Here is a 23,805-nt window from a genome sequence, read left to right on the forward strand (position 1 = left end):
AAACATCACCCGCTGGTGTACAGTAAAACTAAATAAATAGAAGCCTAAGTAGTACTATACAACAGTGGTCCTTTAAACTATAGTACAGTTTTCTGGAAGGTTTATCCCCAAAGCATAAATTTAATGATAGTAGATTTATTTGTTTTACAAGAGAATTCTGTGCTTTCCTAAAAGATTCATAGCAGAGTTTGCTTAAATTATGACTTGTCTTAACACTTGGAAAATGTAATCTTTGAGACTGAAAATTGTGTGAAACCTACTAGAGTGTCTGGTATGTCTTACTAACAAAGGCGTCAATGTGTGTTTTAAGAACCAGCTCTTGGCTGACCATGGACATAATCCTCTCATGAAAAAAGTTTTTGACGTCTACCTGTGTTTTCTTCAAAAACATCAGTCAGAAACGGCTTTAAAAAATGTCTTCACTGCCTTAAGGTCCTTAATTTATAAGGTAAGTTGCATCATCAGCGATTGCCACACGCTTCTTCTTCCACCTGAAGTTGAAGAGCATGTTACCAAGCACTGACCTTTTTGTGCTTTATCTGCTTCCTCTCAACCCACATAGTTTCCCTCAACGTTCTATGAAGGGAGAGCGGACATGTGCGCCGCTCTGTGCTATGAGATTCTCAAGTGCTGTAACTCCAAGCTGAGCTCCATCAGAACTGAGGCCTCGCAGCTGCTCTACTTCCTGATGAGGAACAACTTTGACTACACTGGAAAGAAGTCCTTTGTCCGGACACATCTGCAAGTGCGTGTGGGTTAGCTTTCCTGTGCACATTTACTCTGTGGAGTCCTGTTCTAGCAGGAACATTTACCAATTTACCTCATCATAAAGATACTGTGAGATCGGGCCCCGAGATGGAAAATTGGGCAGTTGTATTTGCTGGCTTGGTTTATTTCATGCTCCATGCTGTTAAGATCTGGACCCAAGGTACATTTCTGTTGGTAAATCCACATTTAAATATTAAATCAGTATTGGAAATTCTATGGAGTCAAGAAATACCAGAGCCTATGTGAGAATGTACAATAGTAAACAGGTAAGAAACCAAAAGCCCAACCAATGTGATTCTTTTAACCACAGAACACATCTGCTATCCCTCAAGAGTGAAAGCATGCTAAATTCTCTGCTCTGAGAACCAGGCTACTACATGTTAGGATTCATGGATACAAGAATGAACAAAAGAGAATGCTCTCTTGGCCCTCATGGAGGTCTCTCTGTGCAGTGTGGCCAGTGCTGTCAAAGAGGAATTTGAGTGTGCCAGGAGGGGCACCTGGCCAGGGGACCAGGGTGGCTTCCCAGAGGACGTGAGGGCTGAATGGGGTAAGCAGTTGCAGAGTAGCAAAATGTTCCAGCCCATGAATTCACTATGGCAGGGGCCCCTCTGGGGAGCTGGGGAAGTTCCTTATTGTGGAGTTGACAACATGAATGAGAAGGTGTTGAGGAGGACACATCATTGTGTATCTGAATCATAGTATATTTGGAGGATCTCCTGGACTCCAGTGTTGAGAACGGATCAGGGGAGTCTAGACTTCAGCTAAAGAAACCATTGTCAGATCTAGGACAGAGAGGAGGGTGTCCTGAATCAGGGATGGTGAGGTTAGAAAGGAGATTGAGTTGACAACACTTGGTGATTGATTATACCTGGGTACGGTAAAGGCAAACGAGGAAATAAGAATGGCCTTTATGTTTTAGCTCGAGCAGCTGGGTAAAGGCAGCGGTATTCATAGACCCAAAAAAAGGAAGTGTCTCCTGTTGCATAGTCAGTATGTACACATTTTCTGATAAAAATGCAAAGGGAAATCTACCTATTGCATGTTTAATACATATAAGTTCAAACTGAAAACTGAGGCTATCAATAATAAGGTCTCCATTTTATTAGAGAAGGTAGTAGGTAGGTAACTATCCAAGTGGTATGAGCTGAGCTGCTCCTCGTTCTCCTGTATTCTCCTCATTAGCATTTTGCTTTGCAAATGAAATACTTACAGATAGCAAAATCACCTTCTGGAATAATTCTTAAAATGGGGGGAAAAATGCCCCTGACATCATTTCCTACTCTGGAATGATCCCTGCTCAAAACATCCCACCTTCACCCTGTCCTCAGGCACCTCCTACCTGGACACACAAACCCGGCCTGGGCAGTCATTTGAAGGAGAATTTATTTGCTCACATTTGTGTGTCCCTAGGTCATTATTTCCGTCAGCCAGCTGATAGCAGATGTCGTTGGCATTGGAGGAACCAGATTCCAGCAGTCCTTGTCCATCATCAACAACTGCGCCAATAGTGACCGGCTCATCAAGGTAGGTGGCCCAGCCCCATGTTCGTTTTCACCCCAAGACTCTGCCTCATCCTCTGAGGTGCGTGTGGATAGGCGAAAGCAGATGGTGCCACATGTCTTTCCTTCTTCCATCCCTGCTTTAGCACACCAGCTTCTCCTCCGACGTGAAGGACTTGACCAAAAGGATACGCACGGTTCTGATGGCCACCGCCCAGATGAAGGAGCATGAGAATGACCCGGAGATGCTGGTGGACCTCCAGTACAGTCTAGCGAAGTCCTACGCCAGCACCCCCGAGCTCAGGAAGACATGGCTCGACAGCATGGCCAGGATCCACGTCAAAAACGGGGATCTCTCAGAGGTACCCATGCCTGCCACTTGACCTGGGTTTTTGAGAAAAATGATGCCCCATTCACTAAATGAAGCCAGTTTTGAGGAAAATTGTCCCCTCCATCAAAAGCAGGCAATTAAAAATAGGCAATACTTTGAACAGTATTAGGCTTAGGGTGACCTCATAATTATCTGAGCATTTCGATAATTTAAAACAAATTGTAAGGGGTTATTTTCATTGCAGAAGAGCATTGTTTGGAAGCTCTTAAAATATATGTATATAACCTGAACTTATGTACCCCCATGATGAGCTGAAATAAAAAAATATATATATATACATATACATATTCATATAGTTGCCTGCTAATTAAAATACACATCAAATTCTACATCAAAACTCTTCTGTAGTTCTAAAATTTAGCTATTTTATGGTAAAATTAATTTTTCCTATTATTAAGGCAATGATAGGACAGCACTTTTCCCTTTTTGAGGTAGTCCATCTCCTTTTGTGGGTGCAGTAGATATTCGAGCATTCCCTTCTGTACAGAGCTGGTGTGTTGCAATAAGTATACTGCGTGGCTGGGAGTTAGGTGTGTGCACTCCGGAGACAGACTTTGAATCCAAAATCCAATATTTACTGACTGTGACATTCAGCCTGTTTTTTAACCCCCTATGCCTGGATGACATCATCTACAAAATGGGGAATTAAAGAAAACAGTAGGCTATAGGGCAGGTTCTGTGTTCCCGTGAGAACTTCAGGGTCTATACCTGAGGCATTTAGGCACCAGTACTATTAGGATCAACAGTATTACAAAAGCAAGCGAGCTTTGACTTTGAAACTTCTGTAGCTGTTTAAATTAGTAAAATTATGTTCTAAGTCTGAAAAATTTACCTTTTTTTTCTTTTTTACATATTTACTTTTCAAGAAGTCTAGTGTGCTAAAAAGTACACATAACATGAGAATTGTTTCACCATAAATGTAATATAAACTACACATTAGCCATAACAAAAAGGAATTACTAAGCAGTGGTGGTAGTAGTTAGTAGTAATTTTTCTATCATTCTCAGAATTTAAGATTTTTTTTGATGATTTGTGTGGCCCATGTTTCATTCATTTATTTATTTGTTATTTCTTTTTATTAGAGACATGGTCTTGCTCTGTCCTCCCCACAATCATAGCTCATTGCCAAAGTGCTGGAGTTAAAGGCATGAGCCACCACGCCCGGCCCCCAGGTCTCTTTAAAAAAAAAAAAAAACTCACTGAGCTTCAGCTGTTTCAGTTGTTTTCTCTGTGTGTTAGTTTCATGTGGCTGCCATAACAAAGTACCAAAAACTGCATGGATTATAACAAAAGGAATTTATTCTCTCACAGTTCTGGAGGCTGGAAGTCCTAAATCAAGATGTCACCAGGACCACACTCTCTCTCTGAATGTTCTGAGGGAGCATCTGTTCATGCCTGTCTCTTGAGACCTCATGTTGCCAGCAATCCTTGATGTTCCTTGGCTTGTAGACAAGTCACTCCAGTCTCTGCCTCCATGGTCACGTGGCATTCTCTCCCATGAGCCTGTGTCCCTCTGTCTCTTTTCCTCTTCTTATGACACCAGTCATATTGAATTTAGGGCCCACTGTACACCAGTGTGACCTCATCTTAACTAATTACATCTACCACAACACTGTTTCCAAATAACATCACATTCTGAGGTTCCAGGAAGGATATGAATTTGGGGGGGATGCTGTCCAACCCAGTATACCCTGTAAATAAGGCACTAAAGCAGCTAATTTACAAGATTTCTTATTGCCCAGCCACACTTGGTTTTGTGTAGTTGCTCTGTGAACTGTCAGGTATTTGCCTGGCTGTTGTGTGCACACCCTCCTGACGTGCACTGTAGGGAGGGTTATGTGATGGGAGGAGCGAATTCCCGGCCTCTACAGATCGGGCAGCAGCATGATTCTAATTCTCTAACAGACTCCTCTCTGCATGGCTCAGAGTGCGTGCTATGCTGCCACACGTGCACATCGAGCAGCCTTTGCTGGTGTGTGGCTAGCTAGGGGCGAGGCCCTGGGTGAGGGCACCACATGGCGGTGGCCACCCAGCTGGCAGGAGCGTGGTCTCAGGCATTAGAGCCTTGCAGGGGGTTTACTTCCAACAACTGTCTTTGATTTTTATAATACTATGCCAACTTGGTGACAGTAATTTAGTTTTTATTCTTTCTTTCATTTTAACATATTTGTAATGTTACTCATTTAAGATCGAATTAGGATTTTTATTTAGAATTCTATGTTTGGAAAAAATTACAGCTTGCTCTTTTTTCAAGTCAAGAGAAAAATATATTAGCATGTGAAATTTGAGCCATTCCTTCAGAATCTAAGGAGGAGTGTGCCTTCTCTTCAAATGGTCCTTTTTTTGCTTTAAGAAAAATGATACAAACATATTGGGAATATTAACATTAGAAAAAATGCTGTTTTATCATTTACATTAAAATGTAATAATTCTACATAGAAGCAAGCCTTAGCAAATTTACTGCCATTTGTCTCAATTCCCAATGAATTCCAAATTTTTAGTTTATGTGAGTGGTTCCACTTTTTTTTCAGAAGATATTACCTGTAGAAATACTAGTTGGTTCTCCAAGATCTGATATAAGTACATGCATTCAGTAGATCTCTGTCTGTGAGCATGACGATGTGCTCTTATAAATGGTGATTCTGAGGCATGTGTCTTTTGTTATAGGCAGCAATGTGCTATGTTCACGTAACAGCCCTGGTGGCAGAATATCTCACACGGAAAGGTAAGGAATTATCCTGTGTTTTATGAAATGAGTATAAAACTATGCAAAGCAGCAGAGACAAGTGAGAGCCATTCAGGAAGATTCGAAGCTGGGTGAGGGCGGGGGGGGGGGGTTGTGTGTATGTGATGTTCATTGTTTTATTCCTTGACATGACATTTGCTTGAGTTGGTAGGCACAGCAGAAATGCCAGTACTAAAGAGAAAAGTAGATGGTACGTTGTCATGGAAGCTCTTTTAATGTTTCCATCCTACAAAAACTAGTTAATGAGCTTTGCATCTGCATGTCCCTGACTGGCCAATCTAGAGCTTAAGAGATTTTATTTTCTCTTAAGACAGTTCCCACTGGAACTATTACCAATATTTCCAATCAAAAAGTTGTAATGGGAGATTATCAGACAGTATTTTCCGGAATGCAGCCCAGCTGGCTTTGTTGTGTGAGAGGGCAGCCTCGCTGGTGGAAACCTCGCCTCCCAGTGGAGGGAGAGGGGGCCAGGGATGCTCATCTGTGCATTACCCAGTTGTTCCCAGATTAGCAGGCCCTGAACTCTTCCGTGGGTTCCTTTTAGTTAAATACCAAGTGCTCATTTCCATTTCAAAATCAGCACAACCCCCAGCTGTGGCATTTGTTTTTGGAATCTTGAGATTCTTAGAAATGGTAGTCGTCTGCACATGTAATGCTAGAGAGCACCAGATGTGGGCTGATGAGGAGTATATTTACAAAGTGAGAAATTGTATAAAACCATAGATGCTGAGGTCACAAAATGTATATTTCTGGTATAGCTGGCTATTTGGAATGGACTATCAGAGCCCAAAAGAAGGGCTCCATGTTCACTTAACACCAGTGCTGTTTGCTATGAGACTGTTCATCAGGTGGTACGTTTCCTCACGTTTAGAAGCAGATGTAGCGCCTCGGCGGGGGCCGCCCCTCTTCCCCTGCAGCCATGGCACCTGCCAGAGGAGGAGCCGGGGAGGTGAGCCTGAGGGTCAGCCCGGCCCCCAGGGGCCCCTCCTGCTCTGTCACATGCCGTTCAATGGTGTGGGGATTTTCCCTTTCAACTTTGCATGGACAGACTTCACTCTCCTTCCCTCCCTTCTCCTGGGCTCTCCGGTGGGCTGGCCATCTGTTCCTGTGGGCACGAGAGGAAGGCACTTTGGCCACCATTTTCGTTATTGCATTGGAGCTGAGTTATATGGTAGCCTAAAGCATGGGTGGTTGGTTTTTTTCATTTTATTTTTTATATGTTAATATATCATCAAGCTCCTAAATTAATGCTTTTCATTAAGGACTCTTGTTTCCATATAAAAAAATAAAAGCAAAGGTAAACTGGGATAGTGACAGATGCTAGATAACCCATGAATGACATGGAAACCTGGATCTCCATGTGCACCAGAAAAATCTCTGACTCTAGGATCAACCTTTTCAAGGCTTGATTTTAAAATACTCTGTGTTCCTCCTTTTCCCTAGATACGGGAGGTCTCAGTTCAAGTTTTGACTTCTGTTTTGTTTTATTGTGAATAGGCATCTTGTGATAGAGTAGCAGAACGTTTCCAGTCCTTCACTTGAGCCTTTTGCACAGCTGACATTGTCCAACTGACTTTAAGCTGTTGCCCAATGATGCCAAGATGAGTAAAGGCCCCAAATAGGCTGTCACTGCTTAAGGAATTTATCCATATCCCAGACATCGATTCCCACCTCCACATGTACACCAGTGCCCCTTAGAGAATCAGAGTGCCTGAGCCCCTGCAGCATCTGTGTTTTCTGTTGGTCCAGCTCCTCAGTTACACGGAGAAAAAGGCCCCTCCTCACCCTGAGGTGGCCGGTGTGGGGACAAGTTAAAGCAGCCTGTCTGCTCATAGTGACCACTGTTGAGTTACAGCTGGGTTTTGCAGACTGCCTCAGGAAGGAGGAAGGGACGTTCTAATCTGAGTTATGTGTTTTCCCCTGGCCAGAGTGGGTGTGAGATGATAGTTTGAAGGAAACAGTTATTTTTGAGTCATACATTTCTCTTTTATGGGCTTTGGCTTCTTAATATTTCTTGGTATCTGAGCATGGGCCATCTTAACCAAATCAAATTTTCATTTATTTGCTATTAATATTTTGCTATTCATTTGACTGAATGCTTATTTCTCAGTTTATGTATAGTTTATTAAAAGATTGCATACATTTTAATAAAGGTGGGTTAAAAACAAAGGGACAAAAAAGATAGTCCAGGAGGTGAGAGTTCCGTATGGGGAAGTGAATGAAGAAAAGCACATGTGGTCCCCAGGTGCCTATGTGAATGCTGGCCTGACACCTGAGAGATTTCAAAGTCAGTTATTTCATTCAACACAGACACACACAGGGCGGGAAGAACCCACAAGATTCACCCACGTGCAGGTCCCTAACTCTGGCTCTCTCCGCTGCTCCCTCAATTCCTAGGCATGTGTAGACAGGGATGCACAGCCTTCAGGGTCATCACCCCGAACATAGACGAGGAGGCCTCCATGATGGAAGACGTCGGGATGCAGGACGTCCATTTCAACGAGGTGAGTGCTCGCGCTCAGGTGGGTGTTCAAGGACTCGGGCTTCTGGGAGCCTGCTCCCCTGCCCGCCTGTCACACCAGGCTTGTCTCCCTGCCACTAGCACACTGAGCTCCGGAACAGAGCAGCAGGAGCTCCTGCCATTCTCCCTTTCTAGGAATGCCTCCTTTTCTCTGGAAAGAGGGTGGGAGGGGTTGAATCACAGTGAAGTGAGGCTTAAGTACTTCTAGCAACAGGTCTAATAGATTCACCGTAAAGTTTCTCATTCTTTCTAGCAATTAAGTTCTCTGGCTCCTGAGTTTTATGGGTGTTTTAATCTACTGCCTCCAACACTAGTCATCTCCCTTGGAACCACACTCAAAGCTATGAGAGTTCAGACTGGGCTCGTGGCCAGGGCAGCCCTGTTTAGGGCCACGGTCCCTGTCTCTGCTTGTGTGCTGTGGCCAGATCCTCAGGGCCTTAGGAAATAGACCACCCTCTCCCACCCACCATGGAGATCATTGTAACAATTTCTGCAGATTTCTTGCCAAAACAAGATAGGCTTGAGGCCACTTATCTGTAACTGGAGAGTTTTGAAATAAAGGTAAGAATGTGAATAGATGCCAGTTTTCTGCTCGCACTCACTATTTTCCTTTCCCGTGAATTTCTGCCAGCAGGGCTCTGCAGGCCCAGGGCAGAACGAAATGGTCAAGGGAAAGCTCTTTAATTCTGCTCATCTTTTAAAGAAAAATGAAGTTGTCCGAGTCTTCATGTGGAGGGAAGGAACTGCAGAGGAGGAGTGACTACCTTCTGCTCCTATGTTGGTTTACCTTGTGCCGCAGGGCAGTGGTGGGCTGGCATGCAGTTAACAGTATGGCCGTCGGCCGTGTTCATGCCAGTCAGGAGGGCCCTTGAATCCTCCGTGACATCAACCAGTCCGTAAATCAGCGGTTCTCTAAGTGTGGTCCTGGGACCCTTTCAGGGCATTTTTGAGGCCCTTTACTTTTCCAACTGTGTCTGGCAAGGCTGGGTTTTCTTTGTATACCTCAACCCACAATGTCTCAAACAGATTGAACACAGATGGGATAAGAATCCAGGTTTTACCCACAAAGTCAGACATTAAACATATCAAACAATGTACTCTTCCTCCCTCCCTCTCTTTTTGTTCTTTTTGAAAATACCATTATTCTTCTCGTTAAAAAATTACTGTGTAATAAGTTTATTGTTTGAATTTAATGAAAAAGTAAATCTTTTTACAGTTTTTTTTTCAGTTTTCATTTCTAACACTGTAAAGATTGAAAGAGAACATCCATGTAAACGAAAGTTCTTTGGGGTCCTCAGTAATTTTTAAGATCTATAAAGGGGTCTTAAGTTCAAAAAGTTTAAGAACCCACTGCTGTAAATTGTCTAGTGTCAAATGGCCCTCAAAATTAGAAACTAAACGTGAGAAAAGAGGATAATATATTGAGTGTACTTCATGTTTAAATATTAAAATAATTTTAGCCACCATAAAGTTTTCTAAGTATCCTGGAAGAAAAGAAGCAACTAGGTTGTCACATGGTGTTAGCGTTTCCGCTGTATCTCCACCATAAAATGCCTGGACAGATGGCGATTTTTTTCACTTTTTACTCGCAAGTGTGAAACCTGTCATGGAGAGAACAAGGCCTGCATGCTCTTGGCTTTGAACTCCTCATTGCAAGGTACGTTTTGACTGAGTTCTTCCCTGAGAAGAGGCATGACTGCACCGTCTCCTGTGGAAACCACCCTTGCATCCCTGTGCCAAATCAGACCTCCAGAGCGTACCACTTTGTTTGCAATTAGATAAAGAAAGAAGTGATGCCAAGAACAATTAAAGATTTAAAAGTAAACAGTTTCCAATAACCTACTCCCAGGGATGATAAAATGAAGCCCAAGTTTGCTCATCTGATTAAGTAATAGGCTGAAAGAGTCACTAGAGCCTATTGAGATCAAGTACAGACATTGTGGGGGAAATGTGTGAACGGCACCCCTCTGAGTAATAATTAAGCCTGTGACAAGGATCACTTTATCTAAAAGCTACTTTCAGAATATGGATTTGCCACCCTGTCCTTGAAGCATAAACTTGGTAAATCTTTAACAAGGTCCATAGTACATGATGATCAGTGATGACTGGGATGTAACACAGTGGGGTTATAAAGTCCTCAGCGAGCCCGGCACATCAGGATTGAAACTAGCGGGGAGTGGAAAGAGTAACATGTGTTCTAATAGACAGAAAAACAGAAATCGCCATGCACATTTTGCTGATGGTGGGTGGCTCCCAGGATGTTGCAAGAAAAAGAAAGATAAAAGTCTTTGCCAGAGAGGAAGGAGTTTTTGGGAAAAGCTGACAGGAAATAAGTGGATAACACAGTTTAATAAAATTCATTGCCCTTTTAATCTACATTATCAGATATAATTCAGTGCCTTAGATACTGTCCTAAAATGATTTTTTCAGGGACATTACCTAAAAATACTTCATTCTCTTAGCAGCAGGCTTCAGATGAGTTTTTATTGGCGCCAGTTCCACCTTCCTTGATCTGAAGAGCAGAATCCCAGCTGCTTTTGATTAGATAAAAAGCAACCTCCATAATTACAGTTTGTTTCACAAGTCTGAGCCTGTGCAGTTTGAAGAATTCTGAGTTCCCAGTTCCGAGGGTGCAGTTTTGAAATCCCTCCCTCATTAACTGATACAGGACCAGGGACTTGGAAGGGTGTAGGTGGCATGCTTGAGAAATTGAAGAAAGTCTAATAAAGAGTCTGTTTTTAAAAGCTCCAAGAGGATTTAGGGAAACCAGCAAAGAATGTTGCAGTTCCCCCGAGGTTAGCACCGGATGGTTTCCCCCCCTTAACCTGAGGGGTGAAGGGAGAGAGGGAGAAACTGCACAGAGGGGCCACCTGACCGGACCTCTGGGTTCCAGTAGAGGACTCCTCAGGACACCCTGGCAAGGAGGGAGGGGGTGACCACCCACCCCACTCTCCTCCTGCCCTCCCGCCTACCGGACCTCCCTCAGCCTGAGCCAGAGCACGGGGAGCCTTCGTGCAGGCCGCAGGCCGCAGTCCTGAGCGCAGAGCTGGGAGAACAGGGCCCAGAGGGGGACGTGGAAAACCCAGTCGATCCTCATTATCTGCCTACCTGCTAACATTTCTTTATAACCCCAAAATCAATACTCGTGGTGCTTTTGTGGTGTTCAGGGATATGCTCAGAACAGCAAATAATTTGAGCCACTTAGCACACACATTTCCTGCTGAGGTTGAACAAGGTAACACTCTGCTGCCTTGTTGCAGCTCTCATACTGTGAACATGTGTTCTTTTCATGGTCTATTTAATGCCATGTTTTTCACATTTTTGTGGATTTTGCTATTGAAAATGGCCCCAAGTGTAGTGCTAAAGTGCTATCTAGGGCAGCGGTCCTCAACCTTTTTGGCACCAGGGACTAGTTTCATGGAAGACAAGTTTTCCAGATGGGGAGCCCCTGTAAATACAGATGAAGCTTTGCTCACTTGGCTGCTACTCACCTCCTGCTGTGTGGCACCACCCCTCCAAGTTCATGGAAGACAATTTTTCCACAGACAGGATAGGATGGAGAGGTGGGCTCTGGAGTTCTCTGGAATGTTCTGCGGCCTGGGGGTTGGGAACCACAGGTGTAGGGTTCTCGGCACAAGAAGGCTGTAATGTTGTGTACATGTGTGATATAAGCTGTACTCAGGCGTAACTTCTAGTACGGTTGGCCATGAATTTGATATTAATGAATCAGCAATATATATTAAATTAGGTATCTTTAAACAGAAACACATAAAACAAGCTTACGTATTGATCTCTTGAGGAAAATATTGTAACCAGAGACTCGCAGGAACCTAACCCTGTATTTTCCCCAGAAAATAGGCCAGTATTCACTAATTCATGGTGACTTTATAGAACATAACTACCTCATATAACAAGAATTGGCTATATTTAGTGCACAAAACTGTTGTTTTATTGCCATTGCAGAATCTCCATTGGGTATAATAAACATTATATTAACTTATCAAGGGAAGTCTCTGGCTTCTCTGAGCCAAAATTGTTTCTATTCAGAAACAGCCACCAGTAACAAACATGAAATGTTTACGTCCCAGGATTTAGCAGTATCAACAGAACACAGTCTGTGATTACTGTTCATTTCTCATCCGAGCTTGGGGATCGTAGCCCTGTAGAGCCATCTTACCATCCACTTTTCCTTGACTGACAAAGCTCTTGGAACCACGGAAGTTTCAAAGCATGTCCCCGCTAGTTAACGATTCACAGTGGTAGTCACGGTGAGTAGGGAACTGGGCTGGTGGAACTTGTGTGACTGCTTTGCCCTTGCCTGATGCCACCACATATCACCGTGCTTTGTTTTGCAAGGATGTGCTGGGCTTCGTTGGCACTGCACTAGGTGCGGGGATACCAGGGTAAACGAGATGCGGTCCCTGGCATAGCACACTGTACTGCTTCTGATGCCTAACCCTCTGAGGGGAAACACCCAAACCGCAGTCCCCAAGAATCCGAATGGGAAGTTGTCTGAGTTCTTTGTGACCTGGAAATTTCTGCCTTGACGTACATTGTTTCATTCCATAAACTAGCTATGTGCCGAGTGCTAGCTCGGGGATATGTAAGTGGGGTCTCTGCCTCAGAGTTTCACCCAGTGCAGCAGCCCTCAGACTTGAGGGTGCTTAGGAATTACTTGGATCCTTGTTACAAATATAGATTCTCATTCTGACCCCCCCATCCCCAGATTCAATTGGGTGGGTATGGAGCCCAGGAATCTGTATTTTCATCATCCCAAGTGATTATTCTGATGCAAGTGGTCCTCATCTGTATCTGGAGAAATGATGATATGGTGGAAATGTGAATTATGCTGTGCTAGAACGCCATTGCATTTTCATGCCAGCTCACATGTTTACAGTTTTTCCCAAATGGTAGATAATAGAGACAACATCTAGCTTCATAGGCAAGGCTAATTAAATTAATCAATCCTGAGATGGAGTAAATGGCATCTAAATGAAACAAAGTTTAAATAATACTGCACAAACAGGCTTATGCAGGCGTTTTTGTGTGTGCACATACACAGCGTTGGTGTGCTATTTCCACAGACAGATGCTTGGTGCCTTTGATTGCAGCACCATGGCACACTTTAAAATGGGCCTGGCTAATTGCATTTTAAAAAGCTTCCTTGTTGGCTTAAAAACTTGGTGTACTGAGATCTTTTTAAGTCTAGTCAAATATCATAAAATGCATACTTTCCGGATGCATAGAGTTCATTGAGGGTTTTTTTCCCTACTAGTTATTACTTACAGTTCTTTGAATATGTCAATAATTTAGAAAAAGATATCTTGGCATTTAAATTTTAAACATGGGTGTAAAACCATCAGGCATGCTGTATGACCTCGTTCCAAGGTTACCATTGTCTGGCTATTGTCTGGATTCATTTTGGTTTTCAGATGCAGTGATTGCTGAGAATTCAAAGTAAATGAATAAGTAGAATTTCGCTGAGAATATTATTCATATATGCTCCAGTGTTTAGTTACTGTGTCTTAGTTTTATGACTCTGTAAAATTTTATGTTGACATGTGTTCTCTCAAACTTAACTGTCTACGATTATTGGTTACTTCTATTCAAAGATTTGTTACTCGATGCAGCTGTAAAGCACTAGGTATAGACTTGACCTTAGTTTGAATAATTTACCTTACCAAATTAAACTTTGATGTTGGTAGTCCACACTCTATTTTTATGAGAGAAGAACTTACCTTTTTTTATATAAAAGCCATTTTCAGTTTTTTATTGGGTAAAATCTATACTAACTCTCCTTTTTATAGTATGTATTACATACTATAAAAATAAGTAGGTAATTCTTTACAATAACTACGGATTCTGAGTGCCTTCAGAATCAGAAAAGAAGATGTTAAGTAGAGTATAAAAGTTGATGACATGTTAAATTTTCTACTTATTGATAATGATCAAATTGTGTTACTTATTTCATATTTACTCAATTCTATTCACTTTATCAAATTTACTCATTCCCCATCCATTCTGTGGAATATCCCTGGTTGAACTTAATCTTTTTGTACCAAATATAATAGGTTTGCCCATAGGAACTCAATTGTCTATATCATATCATATGTATTATATATATCATATATCAATACTCATATGCTACTTGATTTTAGGTTTCATTGTTATTAAAATTTCTACCTGTTTCTAGTTTGACTAAACAAGAGTAAAAATAGCACATAGTCAAATTTGTCTATCGATTAAGAATTTCTGAAGTAAGAAATTTCTATTGTTGATAAAAAAAAAATCTCACCAGGAAACTATCCGTAAATTCTATTTGATATATATTTATGGAGTAAATCTAGAGCCATTTAAAATATACCTGAAAGGCTGCTGTACGTAGGTACCTTACTTGGACACACAGACCATTATTTGAAAATCATTAATAACATCTTCCTGGTATAATACTTCATTGTCCATTGTGGTAGTTGAGGTATGGCCACATGTGCTTCATGTCCTGTAAAATTATCTACATTTAATTACTAATTTACTTTTGACACAGAAAGCTCTGAGTATGCCAGTTCAATGTATGCTTACTCCTTCCCACCTCCCGGCCTCAGATTTTATACTACAGCCCCTCAAACTACTTGTAAATCCCTCACACCCTGCCTTCACCCAGGCTGCTCCTGCCACCTCTGCTCTCTCCTCTGGGTCATCCTGTTCCCACTGCCACCTTCAGCTTCTCCTCACTAACTCCTGATCCTCCTTTTAGACAGTCCGCCACCACTTTGCCCAGCTTTCCACACTGCCCTTCCCCTCATTGCTGGGTGGGTGCTGCCCCTCTCAGCACCCTAGTCCTTCACAGTGCGTTGTGGGTGCACCCACCGCCATCTTGTATAACCTCTCCACGGGTCTGTCTCCCCGCCGGACAGGGGGTAGGCACTGTGGTACATTATGTAGCATAGTAGAAGTAAGGATTTTTTTTAATGGATACAAAGTAGAAAGTGATGCTTGTAATAAGAGAGGTTTGTTTAATTGGCCTGTGAATTACCATTACAGAATTTACAGTTTTCAGAGCATTTTGATGGATAAAGTTTTATTTGATGGATAAAGTTTTATTAAAAGATACCTATGAGGTTCCACCCATGATACATTCCCCACTTTTACAAATATGGAAAGATAAGTATATTGATGTAGACATTGTACAAGTTTTATTCTTATACTTTTCTTTAGCTCTTTATAACCAGAGGAGCATGAAAAGCATTGTAAAATTTTGTCGTGCTTAGCATGGATCGATTGTCCATTGGGAAAGATTTGAGACACAACTAAGAAAGATGTACATCTTTGTAATACAAATGCAAAAGAAAAGAGATGGTGTTAGAACCTTTTCTGATTCTTCTTTGGCTATGGCTATCATGGTGGTTACTGCACATGTCTGGCTTTGTTGTTTGTACTTAATGAGGCCTACAATAAAAGCATGAAAAAACTCGTGTACCTTTTTATAAGCATTGGTACCCAATGGCAGTTTTATGATCTGTATGTTGTAAATATGACATAGGAGTTAAATGGTCTTGGCTTAGATAGTATTTTCTGATAAACTGATTTACAACTGCTTTAAAAGTGTTTATTTTATTTGCATCTATAAACTTAGGCCTGTAATGAAACATTAGGCCAGTAATGAAAAACACAGGGCTTGCCCTTCATTTATAATATTGTGGAGGATACAAACATGTTTAAAAAGCAGCTATAAAACCCTTAACCAAATATTTGCAAATTGAATCTAGCAATATATAAAAAAGAGAAATGACCAAGTGAGATTTATTCTGGGAGGTTTATTGTCATGGTGGGTTCAACATTTGAAAACCAAAGTTTCACTTTATTAATAGAATAAATAGGAAAAACCATATGATCATGTCAGAAGATGCAGAAAAAGCATTTGACACAATTAAACATCCATGATTTAAAAAAAAACTGAGTAGAAAGAAACTTTTTTAACCTCAAAAAAAAAAAAAACTATCAAGAAAAAACCTACAGTTATCATCATACTTAATGGTGAAAGACTGAATGCTTCCCCCCTAAAACTGGGAACAAGACAAGAATATCTGCTTTCGTCACTCTATTCAACATCCTGCTGGGGGTTCTAGCCAATGCAGTAGGGCAAGAAAAAGAAATACAACTTTTTATATTCACACAAGGCATAGTTGTCTTATGTGACAGAGGGAAACACCAAAGAATTTACAAAAGAAGCTACTAAAACTGATAATTCAATTTAGCAAGATCAGATTAGTGTACAAAAATCAATCTCATTTAGAGATACTATGATTTTATTATATAGTTAATGATTGTTTTTTATAATTCCTAGAAACAAATATGCTAGATGTCATTTAATCTTAAAGTACTTTCCTTAAAAAAAATCATCAGAATTTAAAAACAGTATTATTTACAATAGCATCAAAAATATCCTTGTGGTGTTGGCACAAGGATAGATACATATATCAGTGGAATAAAAGGTAGAGTCCAGAAAAAGACCCACACACATATGGTTGGTTAATTTTTGACAATGGTTCAAAGGCAATTCAATGGAGAAGGGTAGTCTTTCATCCCTCTCCTGGCAGAAATATTCCTCCTTGCAGTCTTAGCAGTTATGTATTCTGCAAGGAGTACCATGCTGTGTTCCCATAACGCTCTTCCCTGCCCTCCTCTTTGCCCAGGATGTGCTGATGGAGCTGCTGGAGCAGTGTGCAGACGGGCTCTGGAAAGCTGAGCGCTATGAGCTGATCGCTGACATCTATAAACTCATCATCCCCATTTATGAGAAGCGGAGGGATTTTGAGGTATCAGAATGGCTTTTTGTTTTTCCTGTTTGAGAGCACAATGGTGTGACATATCCCCAGACCTGCTTATATGCCAAAAGAGCCAGCAGGCCACAAGTCAGTGACGAGCTTGTGGTCTACTGACCCTCCATGTTACGCTGGAGGGGGTCACCAGGCACCACCTCCAAAGAGTCATCAGGCATCACACATACCTGGGCCCCACCTCTGTGCAGACACCCACATCTCAAACTACAAGGGTCATCACCCCAACACTCCACTTTTGAAAGGCTGCCATGAACAGAGTTTTGTGATCACCAGGCGCCCTTTTCCTCAGAACTCTTCCTTGCTCTACCTGCATGGGGAAAATGGTGTCACTTCCATTCTTCCTGGGTTTGGGAGTTGGTCCAGTGTCTCCTAACTGTCAAACAGAGTAATGAAAGCAAAGACTAGTAAAAATGGCATCAGAGAACCATCTCTGACATCTCACGGTAACTTGAAAACAGAATTTGCTTACTGTGATGTGGAAACTTGATGGGTCTTCAGATGCAGGTTGACCCTTTGGGTAGGAAACATTACCATTCATAAATGATCACTACAAGTTGTGCAGTCATGATATATTCTTATTTTTTTTACTCAAGTTCAAGGAATTTTCACCTCCGTTATCACATATAATTGTTACTTTAAAATTGATTCTGCTAGTTGCAAGTGGGAAGGAAATGGGTTTTGTTCTGTTTTCCAGAGGCTAGCCCATCTGTATGACACGCTGCACCGGGCCTACAGCAAAGTGACCGAGGTCATGCACTCGGGCCGCAGGCTCCTAGGGACCTACTTCCGGGTAGCCTTCTTTGGACAGGTGAGCCTCCTGTCCATTCCGTAGGTTGTCCAAAGTCGTTTTATTTTTTTAACTCTATGACGTTAATATCTTGTAAATTCTCTGTTTTCTATAAATGCTAATTTGATGAATTTGTCATATTTAGTATGATTCTTCCTCAGTAGTAAACTTTCTGCTTTTTTCTTTCTTCCTGTCTTTTCTTTATTACTTTCTTAAGGCAGCGGTAAGTTCTTCCTCCATAAGCCATTCTTAGTGGTATCTCTGGTACTTCAGTGTGGTTTGCAAGTTTCCTTTTCAAGTCTGTATGTATATCTGTCCAGTCATCACAAACTTCCCCCCGAAATAAAATTAACATTTTATTCCATTTACAGAAATAAATCACCTGTTTCCTCATCTGTATTGCATGTTTTAAACAATTAAGACTTTCTGGTTTCATTTGTGCCTGTGCATCTTTAGCTTTTGTAATATAATATCTCCACAAGTATATTTACTATTATAATATTTCAGAGACCCTATATGAAAGGGTTTATTTAAATTTTAACCTTTAAATCTCTAACATTATTAAATGGTATAAGTTATAATCCATCTGTTTAGGGTGTGTGGTTTTCTGTGAGCATTATATAACCTTCAATTTATTCTGTTATTGTCTTTTATAACTTTATAGCAATACCAGTTTACAGACAGTGAAACAGATGTGGAGGTAATTACAGTAAATGTCTAAAAAACGAGTAATGTAGTGAAATTACTGCATCTAAACTCCTAGTTTGATGTGGGTGTTTTTTGTTTTATGTTAGCCTGCATTTTTTTTTAATATATACTGTTTTTACACAATTTTCTCTCTTTTATTTTAGATGAGAAACTTTTTTAAAATTTATTTTGAATATTAACCCCAGCCTAGACTTTGATTTTCAACCTTTTTCACTTCCCATGCAATTCTGAGCCTTGTAGTCAAACATGATTGGTGCTAAAACACAGGATGACTGCTGATGATGAAAGTGTTTTCTGATATTGTGCTACAGGCCTTTAATATTTTTCCTCATCAGTAAAACAAAATAGGATTTATGCAAACTTCACGTAACTTGCACTAAACATCCTCCAGGCCTGAATGTGTCAGTTAACGCTGTAAAATCCCATGTAAATGGGAACAGACAGAAGAAAGGATGTGTGTGTATCTCTGAGGCCTGCCTGCCGCAGGCTACTGATCATTTTTTAGTGAGTTCTGCTTCTTGGGAACGTGAAACAGGCTTGACTCCATCATCAGACTTCACTGAAACAGCACAGTCTTGAATCCAAAATCTTTCATTTCACTCAACACTTAATGACAACATTCTTCAATAAGTTTGCAATTTTGTGTTTTTCCTTTATCTTTGCACCTAGACTTCCCATTATTATCATTTCCTTGTTATTCAGAAAGCCTGTTTAAGTAGGATTTTATTTTAGAACCATTCCTTTTTTCTTTTCTTTTCTTTTCTTTTTTTTTTCTTTCCCTTGTAATAAAAGAACCCTTCCTGGGTGGTAAGCCTTGGGCTTGTATTCGGGGAGAACTCTAATTGTGCTTTTATGTCACAGGGATTCTTTGAAGATGAAGACGGAAAGGAGTACATTTACAAAGAACCCAAACTCACACCTCTGTCAGAAATTTCTCAGAGACTCCTTAAACTTTACTCAGATAAATTTGGTTCTGAAAATGTCAAAATGATACAAGATTCTGGCAAGGTATGACTGTGTTTGAATAAGTTTCATAGCAGTATAATGTTTTGATTGATTAAATGTGATGGATTATATATTTATAAATGTGTATAGAAAAAAAACAAGAAAAAATTAAGGATGGTTGGCCTTGAGTAGCAGGTGTATTTGTTCTTAATACCTTTTTGTGCTTTCCATTGCATCCTTGACATTAAGCAAGTCTTTATTGCATACTTTTTAAAAAAGATATTAATTTAAAATAATTAACATCTGAAGGGATGTGTCATTTTTAGTGCAGATATTTAGAAAGTCTGAAGGAGTGGGGTCCAAAGTTCTGTTACTCACTGCACTTTCCTCTGCACTTAGACGTGACTTGACAGTCTGTGTCACTGATGGTTGGATGTATGGACAGACAGGTAGACCAAGGAATGCAGTCACCAGCTAGGATGATCATAGGAGTGAGCTTGACTTTGTGTGTAGAGAAGCTGTCCTCTTGTGTTTTGCTCTCATGAAGACCCTTTTGGAACCTACACATTTTTCCTGTACATTTATGTGTCCCACCCTCTTCTGGACATCTCCAGGAAGCCAGGTATCCCTCTGCTTCCCGAAACTCAGGCAGAGGTAGATCTTTTGTTCTTTGTATTACAAATGGTCCTCTTACAGTGATCTCTGATAGCACCATTGCCCTCCAGCCTGAGCATCAGAGCGAGACCCCGTCTCTAAAACAAAAGGAAAAACCTCGTGCTCGGCTCTCCACCAGGGATGAGCCCTGCCTCTTCCTAAGGGCACCATTTTGGGGTGATCCTTGGTGGCTTTTCTTTCCTGAGCCCTCCTCTGGGTCCTCAGTGTCTAAAATCTGTTTCCTTGAGGCCTCTCACTCTCTCCAGAGAAGAATCCTCCATTCTCCTGCCCAGGTGGGAGGGGTGCTGGGGAGGGGGAGGCCTCTCACTTACCCGCCCTCTGTCCACTCTGTACCTTGGCCCTGCTTTCTGCTGAGACTCGTGGACCCACTTACAGTTTCCAGACCAGTTTCTTCAGAGAATGACCTCTGGCCTCTTGTAAGGTGGGGATTAGGGAGGGGAACTTGGCGTTCCTGAGTCCAGATAGGGACTATGGTCCACTTGCCCCATTTTCCACCCCATGCCTCACTCAGTCTCCCTAATCTTTCAGGCAACAAATCTAGTCCTTGCAGACTTATGAGGGGTGCACCGGCTCACCTGTGTTACCCGCCTCCGGGGGAACATGGATGGGAACTTCCTCCACTCTGTCAAGTCAAGTAGCGCCTCCACACACCTTCCTCCAAAGGCTCATTCAAGTCTCCCAGCCACTGCTGTCTGTTCTTTCCTAGGTACATGCAGGTTAATTCTTTACTGTCATTTTAACAGAGCTGCACACAGGGAAAGGGATATACACGTTATTGGTCCATTTATGAGCAGAAACGTCAACACAACTTTATGAAGGCCTCCTCACTTTGTAGGCCAAATTACTCTGGTCCCATTTGCCTTTTTCTCTGAAACCGAAACCTTTGCATCAAATGGTGGCTTTAGCATTACAGAGTTTCCTCCAAGTTCTCAATCAGTCTTCTTCCCCTTTTAATATGTGGCCCTTGATACAGCAGCTGAAAGAGTTACTGGACTGCCTCTCCCACCAAGCACCAGTCCTCTGTCCCATCTGTGCACACACACCTGGGGAATGAAGAGTAGGGAAACACCACTGAAAGTCGGCAAGAAGGTGGCTCTCCCACTGCCTTTGAAATGTATCTGCTAAACAACGTTAAGTTTAATAGGTTCAAATACAGTTAGAATGGAAGGCCAGATGGCTTTTTCTAAAACATAAATAATAACTTTCTAAGACTTTATGTATTTTGTTAACTTTCAAAGTACCAGTTTCACATCCATTTTTCATTTTTCTTTACAAACATCTCTGTTCCAAGAACAGTAAGACTGTCCTGTTCTCATTCATTGCCTGTGTGGTCACCACATTCTCTGCACAGTCATTGTTTCTGTGTCCCTTTTAATTATTCTAGAAGGTTAAATCCAATTAAAATGTGCAAAATTGGTTTGTCTCCCTAATAAGCTTTTGTGTCTTATAGAAAATGCCTGTGTTTAATTTTCTATCATGTCACAGAAATGAGAGCACCACCAATTCTAGCAATGTGGTTTGAAAACCATTTATATGTTAAGTAGAAACTAAACTTATCATTAGTTCTGTCTTAGATTAATGTGTACCTGTATTAAATTAGTCTGAAGTTGTTGGCATCTAATCTGATCTGCCTACGGATTAATGATAATTTAGAGGCCTAGTTTTCAAACATTATTCTTAAAACAAATTCCTAGACAAATATATTGCAGTTTAGGAAACAGAAAAATTAAGACTGAGGGTCATTCAATAAGAAAACGAGCAAGATTTCTACAGAAAATTGGATGTCATGCAAAAAAATTAGTGGGGAATTCTTCTACATTAAACAAGATGAGGGAGATATAACAACTAAATATAAAGTGTGATTGTGGATTAGATTCTGGTTCAAACACAAATGGCTATAAGTAACAGTCTGGAGGCATTTGAGAAAATGTTAATATAGCCTGGGTATTGGATAATATTAGGGAATGATTGTTAACTTTGTTAGGTATGGTAATGTATTGTGGTTATAGAGGAGAATGCCCTCCCCCTTAGGAGAAGCGGACTGAAATGTCATGATGTATACCACTTACTTTGAGATAGTTCAGCTAAAAAAAGTCTGTATATGTGCGTGGGTGCACATACATATGTGCATGTATGTGTATATTTGAAACAAATATAGCAAAATGTTAGCAATCATTGATCCAAGTGGTGGGTATGTGAGTGGGTTTTGTGCTACTTTTTCCCCCAACATGTTTACTCATAAAAAGTTGGGAAATACAGCTTAGGCAAAGTTTGAGAGATTCCTGCAAATAGCACCAATCTTCCATTTTCTTTATTCAATTAAAGGTCAACCCTAAGGACCTGGATTCCAAGTATGCGTATATCCAGGTGACTCACGTGACCCCGTTCTTTGATGAAAAAGAACTGCAAGAAAGGAAAACAGAGTTTGAAAGATCGCACAACATCCGCCGCTTCATGTTTGAGATGCCCTTTACCCAGGCTGGGAAGAGGCAGGGAGGGGTGGAAGAGCAGTGCAAGCGGCGCACCATACTGACAGGTATGTGTCTTGACGCCGGGAGGAAGGGCTGTCTGGGAGGGATTCAGAAGCTTCAAGAACTGGAAGGGCCTTTCAAGCTTAGCTACCATCCTCCATGCCCATGTCAATTCCACATTTACCTAGTGCTTACTTTTGAATACTCGTGACATTCTTTGTTTATCTGTCTACTCTTTCTTCTTCCACCAGACTAGAAGTTCATACCTAGTGTAAGATCGTTTACCCTTCTTAGAATCTGATGAAAATGGTGGCCCCTTATCTGTCCAGGTGCTTTTGCGGACAGTTTCAGCTGACTTACAGACTCGTTCTGAAACCTGGTGAAGCCCTCTCTAGGTTGTGGCCCCAGATCCAGCAGCCGTGCACGGAGGGGACCTGTTTCACACACCTCTGCCACACAGGCTCCCACGTGGACCTGCTCAGCAGTTTTAGGCTGAATGAATAAATGGGACATGAGGCTGAATCTCTTCTACCTGTTCACTGGTGGTGGCCAGCCAGCTTCAGCTTGAGTACCTGCACTGCCAGGAAGCTCGCTGTTCTGCTAATGCAATTTTCATTGATCCCTTTGGCACTGATTAACCATCGATAACCCATTCTTGGAAATGTGCTTTGCATCTTTTCCCAGTAGGACAGTGTAGAGTCATCTTGAGGGTGATTTTTATCTTCTTTGGGGGAGTTTAACCGCTTCATTAGGTTAGGGTCAGCAGCATAACTGGGGTAACCCAAAATAAAACAAGTTCTTGACCAAAAAAATCAGTGGGAGGCCTATTCAGAATGCCGAATGAGCCACCATTTAGACACGTTTTCCAAAGAGTTGCCTTTGGTTACATTGAACCAGAAAAGCACCCATTGCTTACCTGGAAGTCAGCATTGTGCTTCCGTGTGGGTTATAACGTGGAACATTGTAATTAAGCATTATCATCATAAATGGAGGAAGTACTGTCGGATGCTGCATCCAGGTGATTCTCAGCTCTCACCAGGGAATTGCACACTGTAAATGGGTGGATTGTATGGTGTGTGCTTTATACCTCAGTAAAGCTGTTATCAAAAGAAGAATATGAGTCATTATAAATTAGCTCAGGACAGCGTATTGCAGGTAAGTTTTACTCTCCCTATGAGGGAAATGAGATAAAAGTTTAAAACCTATATTATTAAAGTATCTTACTCTTGCTTTTAGAATGACAAGGTAACATGTGAAGCACAGACAATATTGTCCTCACAAATGTTAGCTCCTGCCCCATAAATAAATGAATTAATTTTCTAATGCACAGATCAGTAGCAAATTCTTATTAAGCAAGATAACTACATTTCTAGATGGAACTGTTTTACAAGAATTACTAGCTCACGGTGTTTATTGGTATAGTTCTGATGACTTGACTTTTGATTCTTTAA

The 23,805-nt window shown here is 41.3% G+C and overlaps 1 protein-coding gene across 11 annotated transcripts in view; it reads left to right on the forward strand.

The window, feature by feature from the left end:
• The window catches only part of DOCK9 (dedicator of cytokinesis 9), a 266,081-nt gene that overhangs the window by 232,540 nt on the left and 9,736 nt on the right, over window positions 1-23,805 (forward strand). For 6 of the 11 annotated variants that reach the window (XM_045567090.1, XM_045567093.1, XM_045567097.1 and 3 more), the window contains exons 40-50: window positions 311-448; window positions 563-745; window positions 2,182-2,295; window positions 2,417-2,632; window positions 5,329-5,386; window positions 6,279-6,356; window positions 7,805-7,911; window positions 16,622-16,744; window positions 17,463-17,576; window positions 19,125-19,271; window positions 22,209-22,419. In XM_045567090.1, the coding sequence (XP_045423046.1) occupies window positions 311-448; window positions 563-745; window positions 2,182-2,295; window positions 2,417-2,632; window positions 5,329-5,386; window positions 6,279-6,356; window positions 7,805-7,911; window positions 16,622-16,744; window positions 17,463-17,576; window positions 19,125-19,271; window positions 22,209-22,419 (1,489 nt within the window). The remainder of the gene's footprint in view (window positions 1-310; window positions 449-562; window positions 746-2,181; window positions 2,296-2,416; window positions 2,633-5,328; window positions 5,387-6,278; window positions 6,357-7,804; window positions 7,912-16,621; window positions 16,745-17,462; window positions 17,577-19,124; window positions 19,272-22,208; window positions 22,420-23,805) is intronic. The other 5 variants (XM_045567095.1, XM_045567098.1, XM_045567099.1 and 2 more) reach the window with 1 other exon arrangement.

The sequence above is a fragment of the Lemur catta genome, chromosome 13, assembly GCF_020740605.2.
Source record: "Lemur catta isolate mLemCat1 chromosome 13, mLemCat1.pri, whole genome shotgun sequence".
Classification (NCBI taxonomy): Eukaryota; Metazoa; Chordata; class Mammalia; order Primates; family Lemuridae; genus Lemur; species Lemur catta.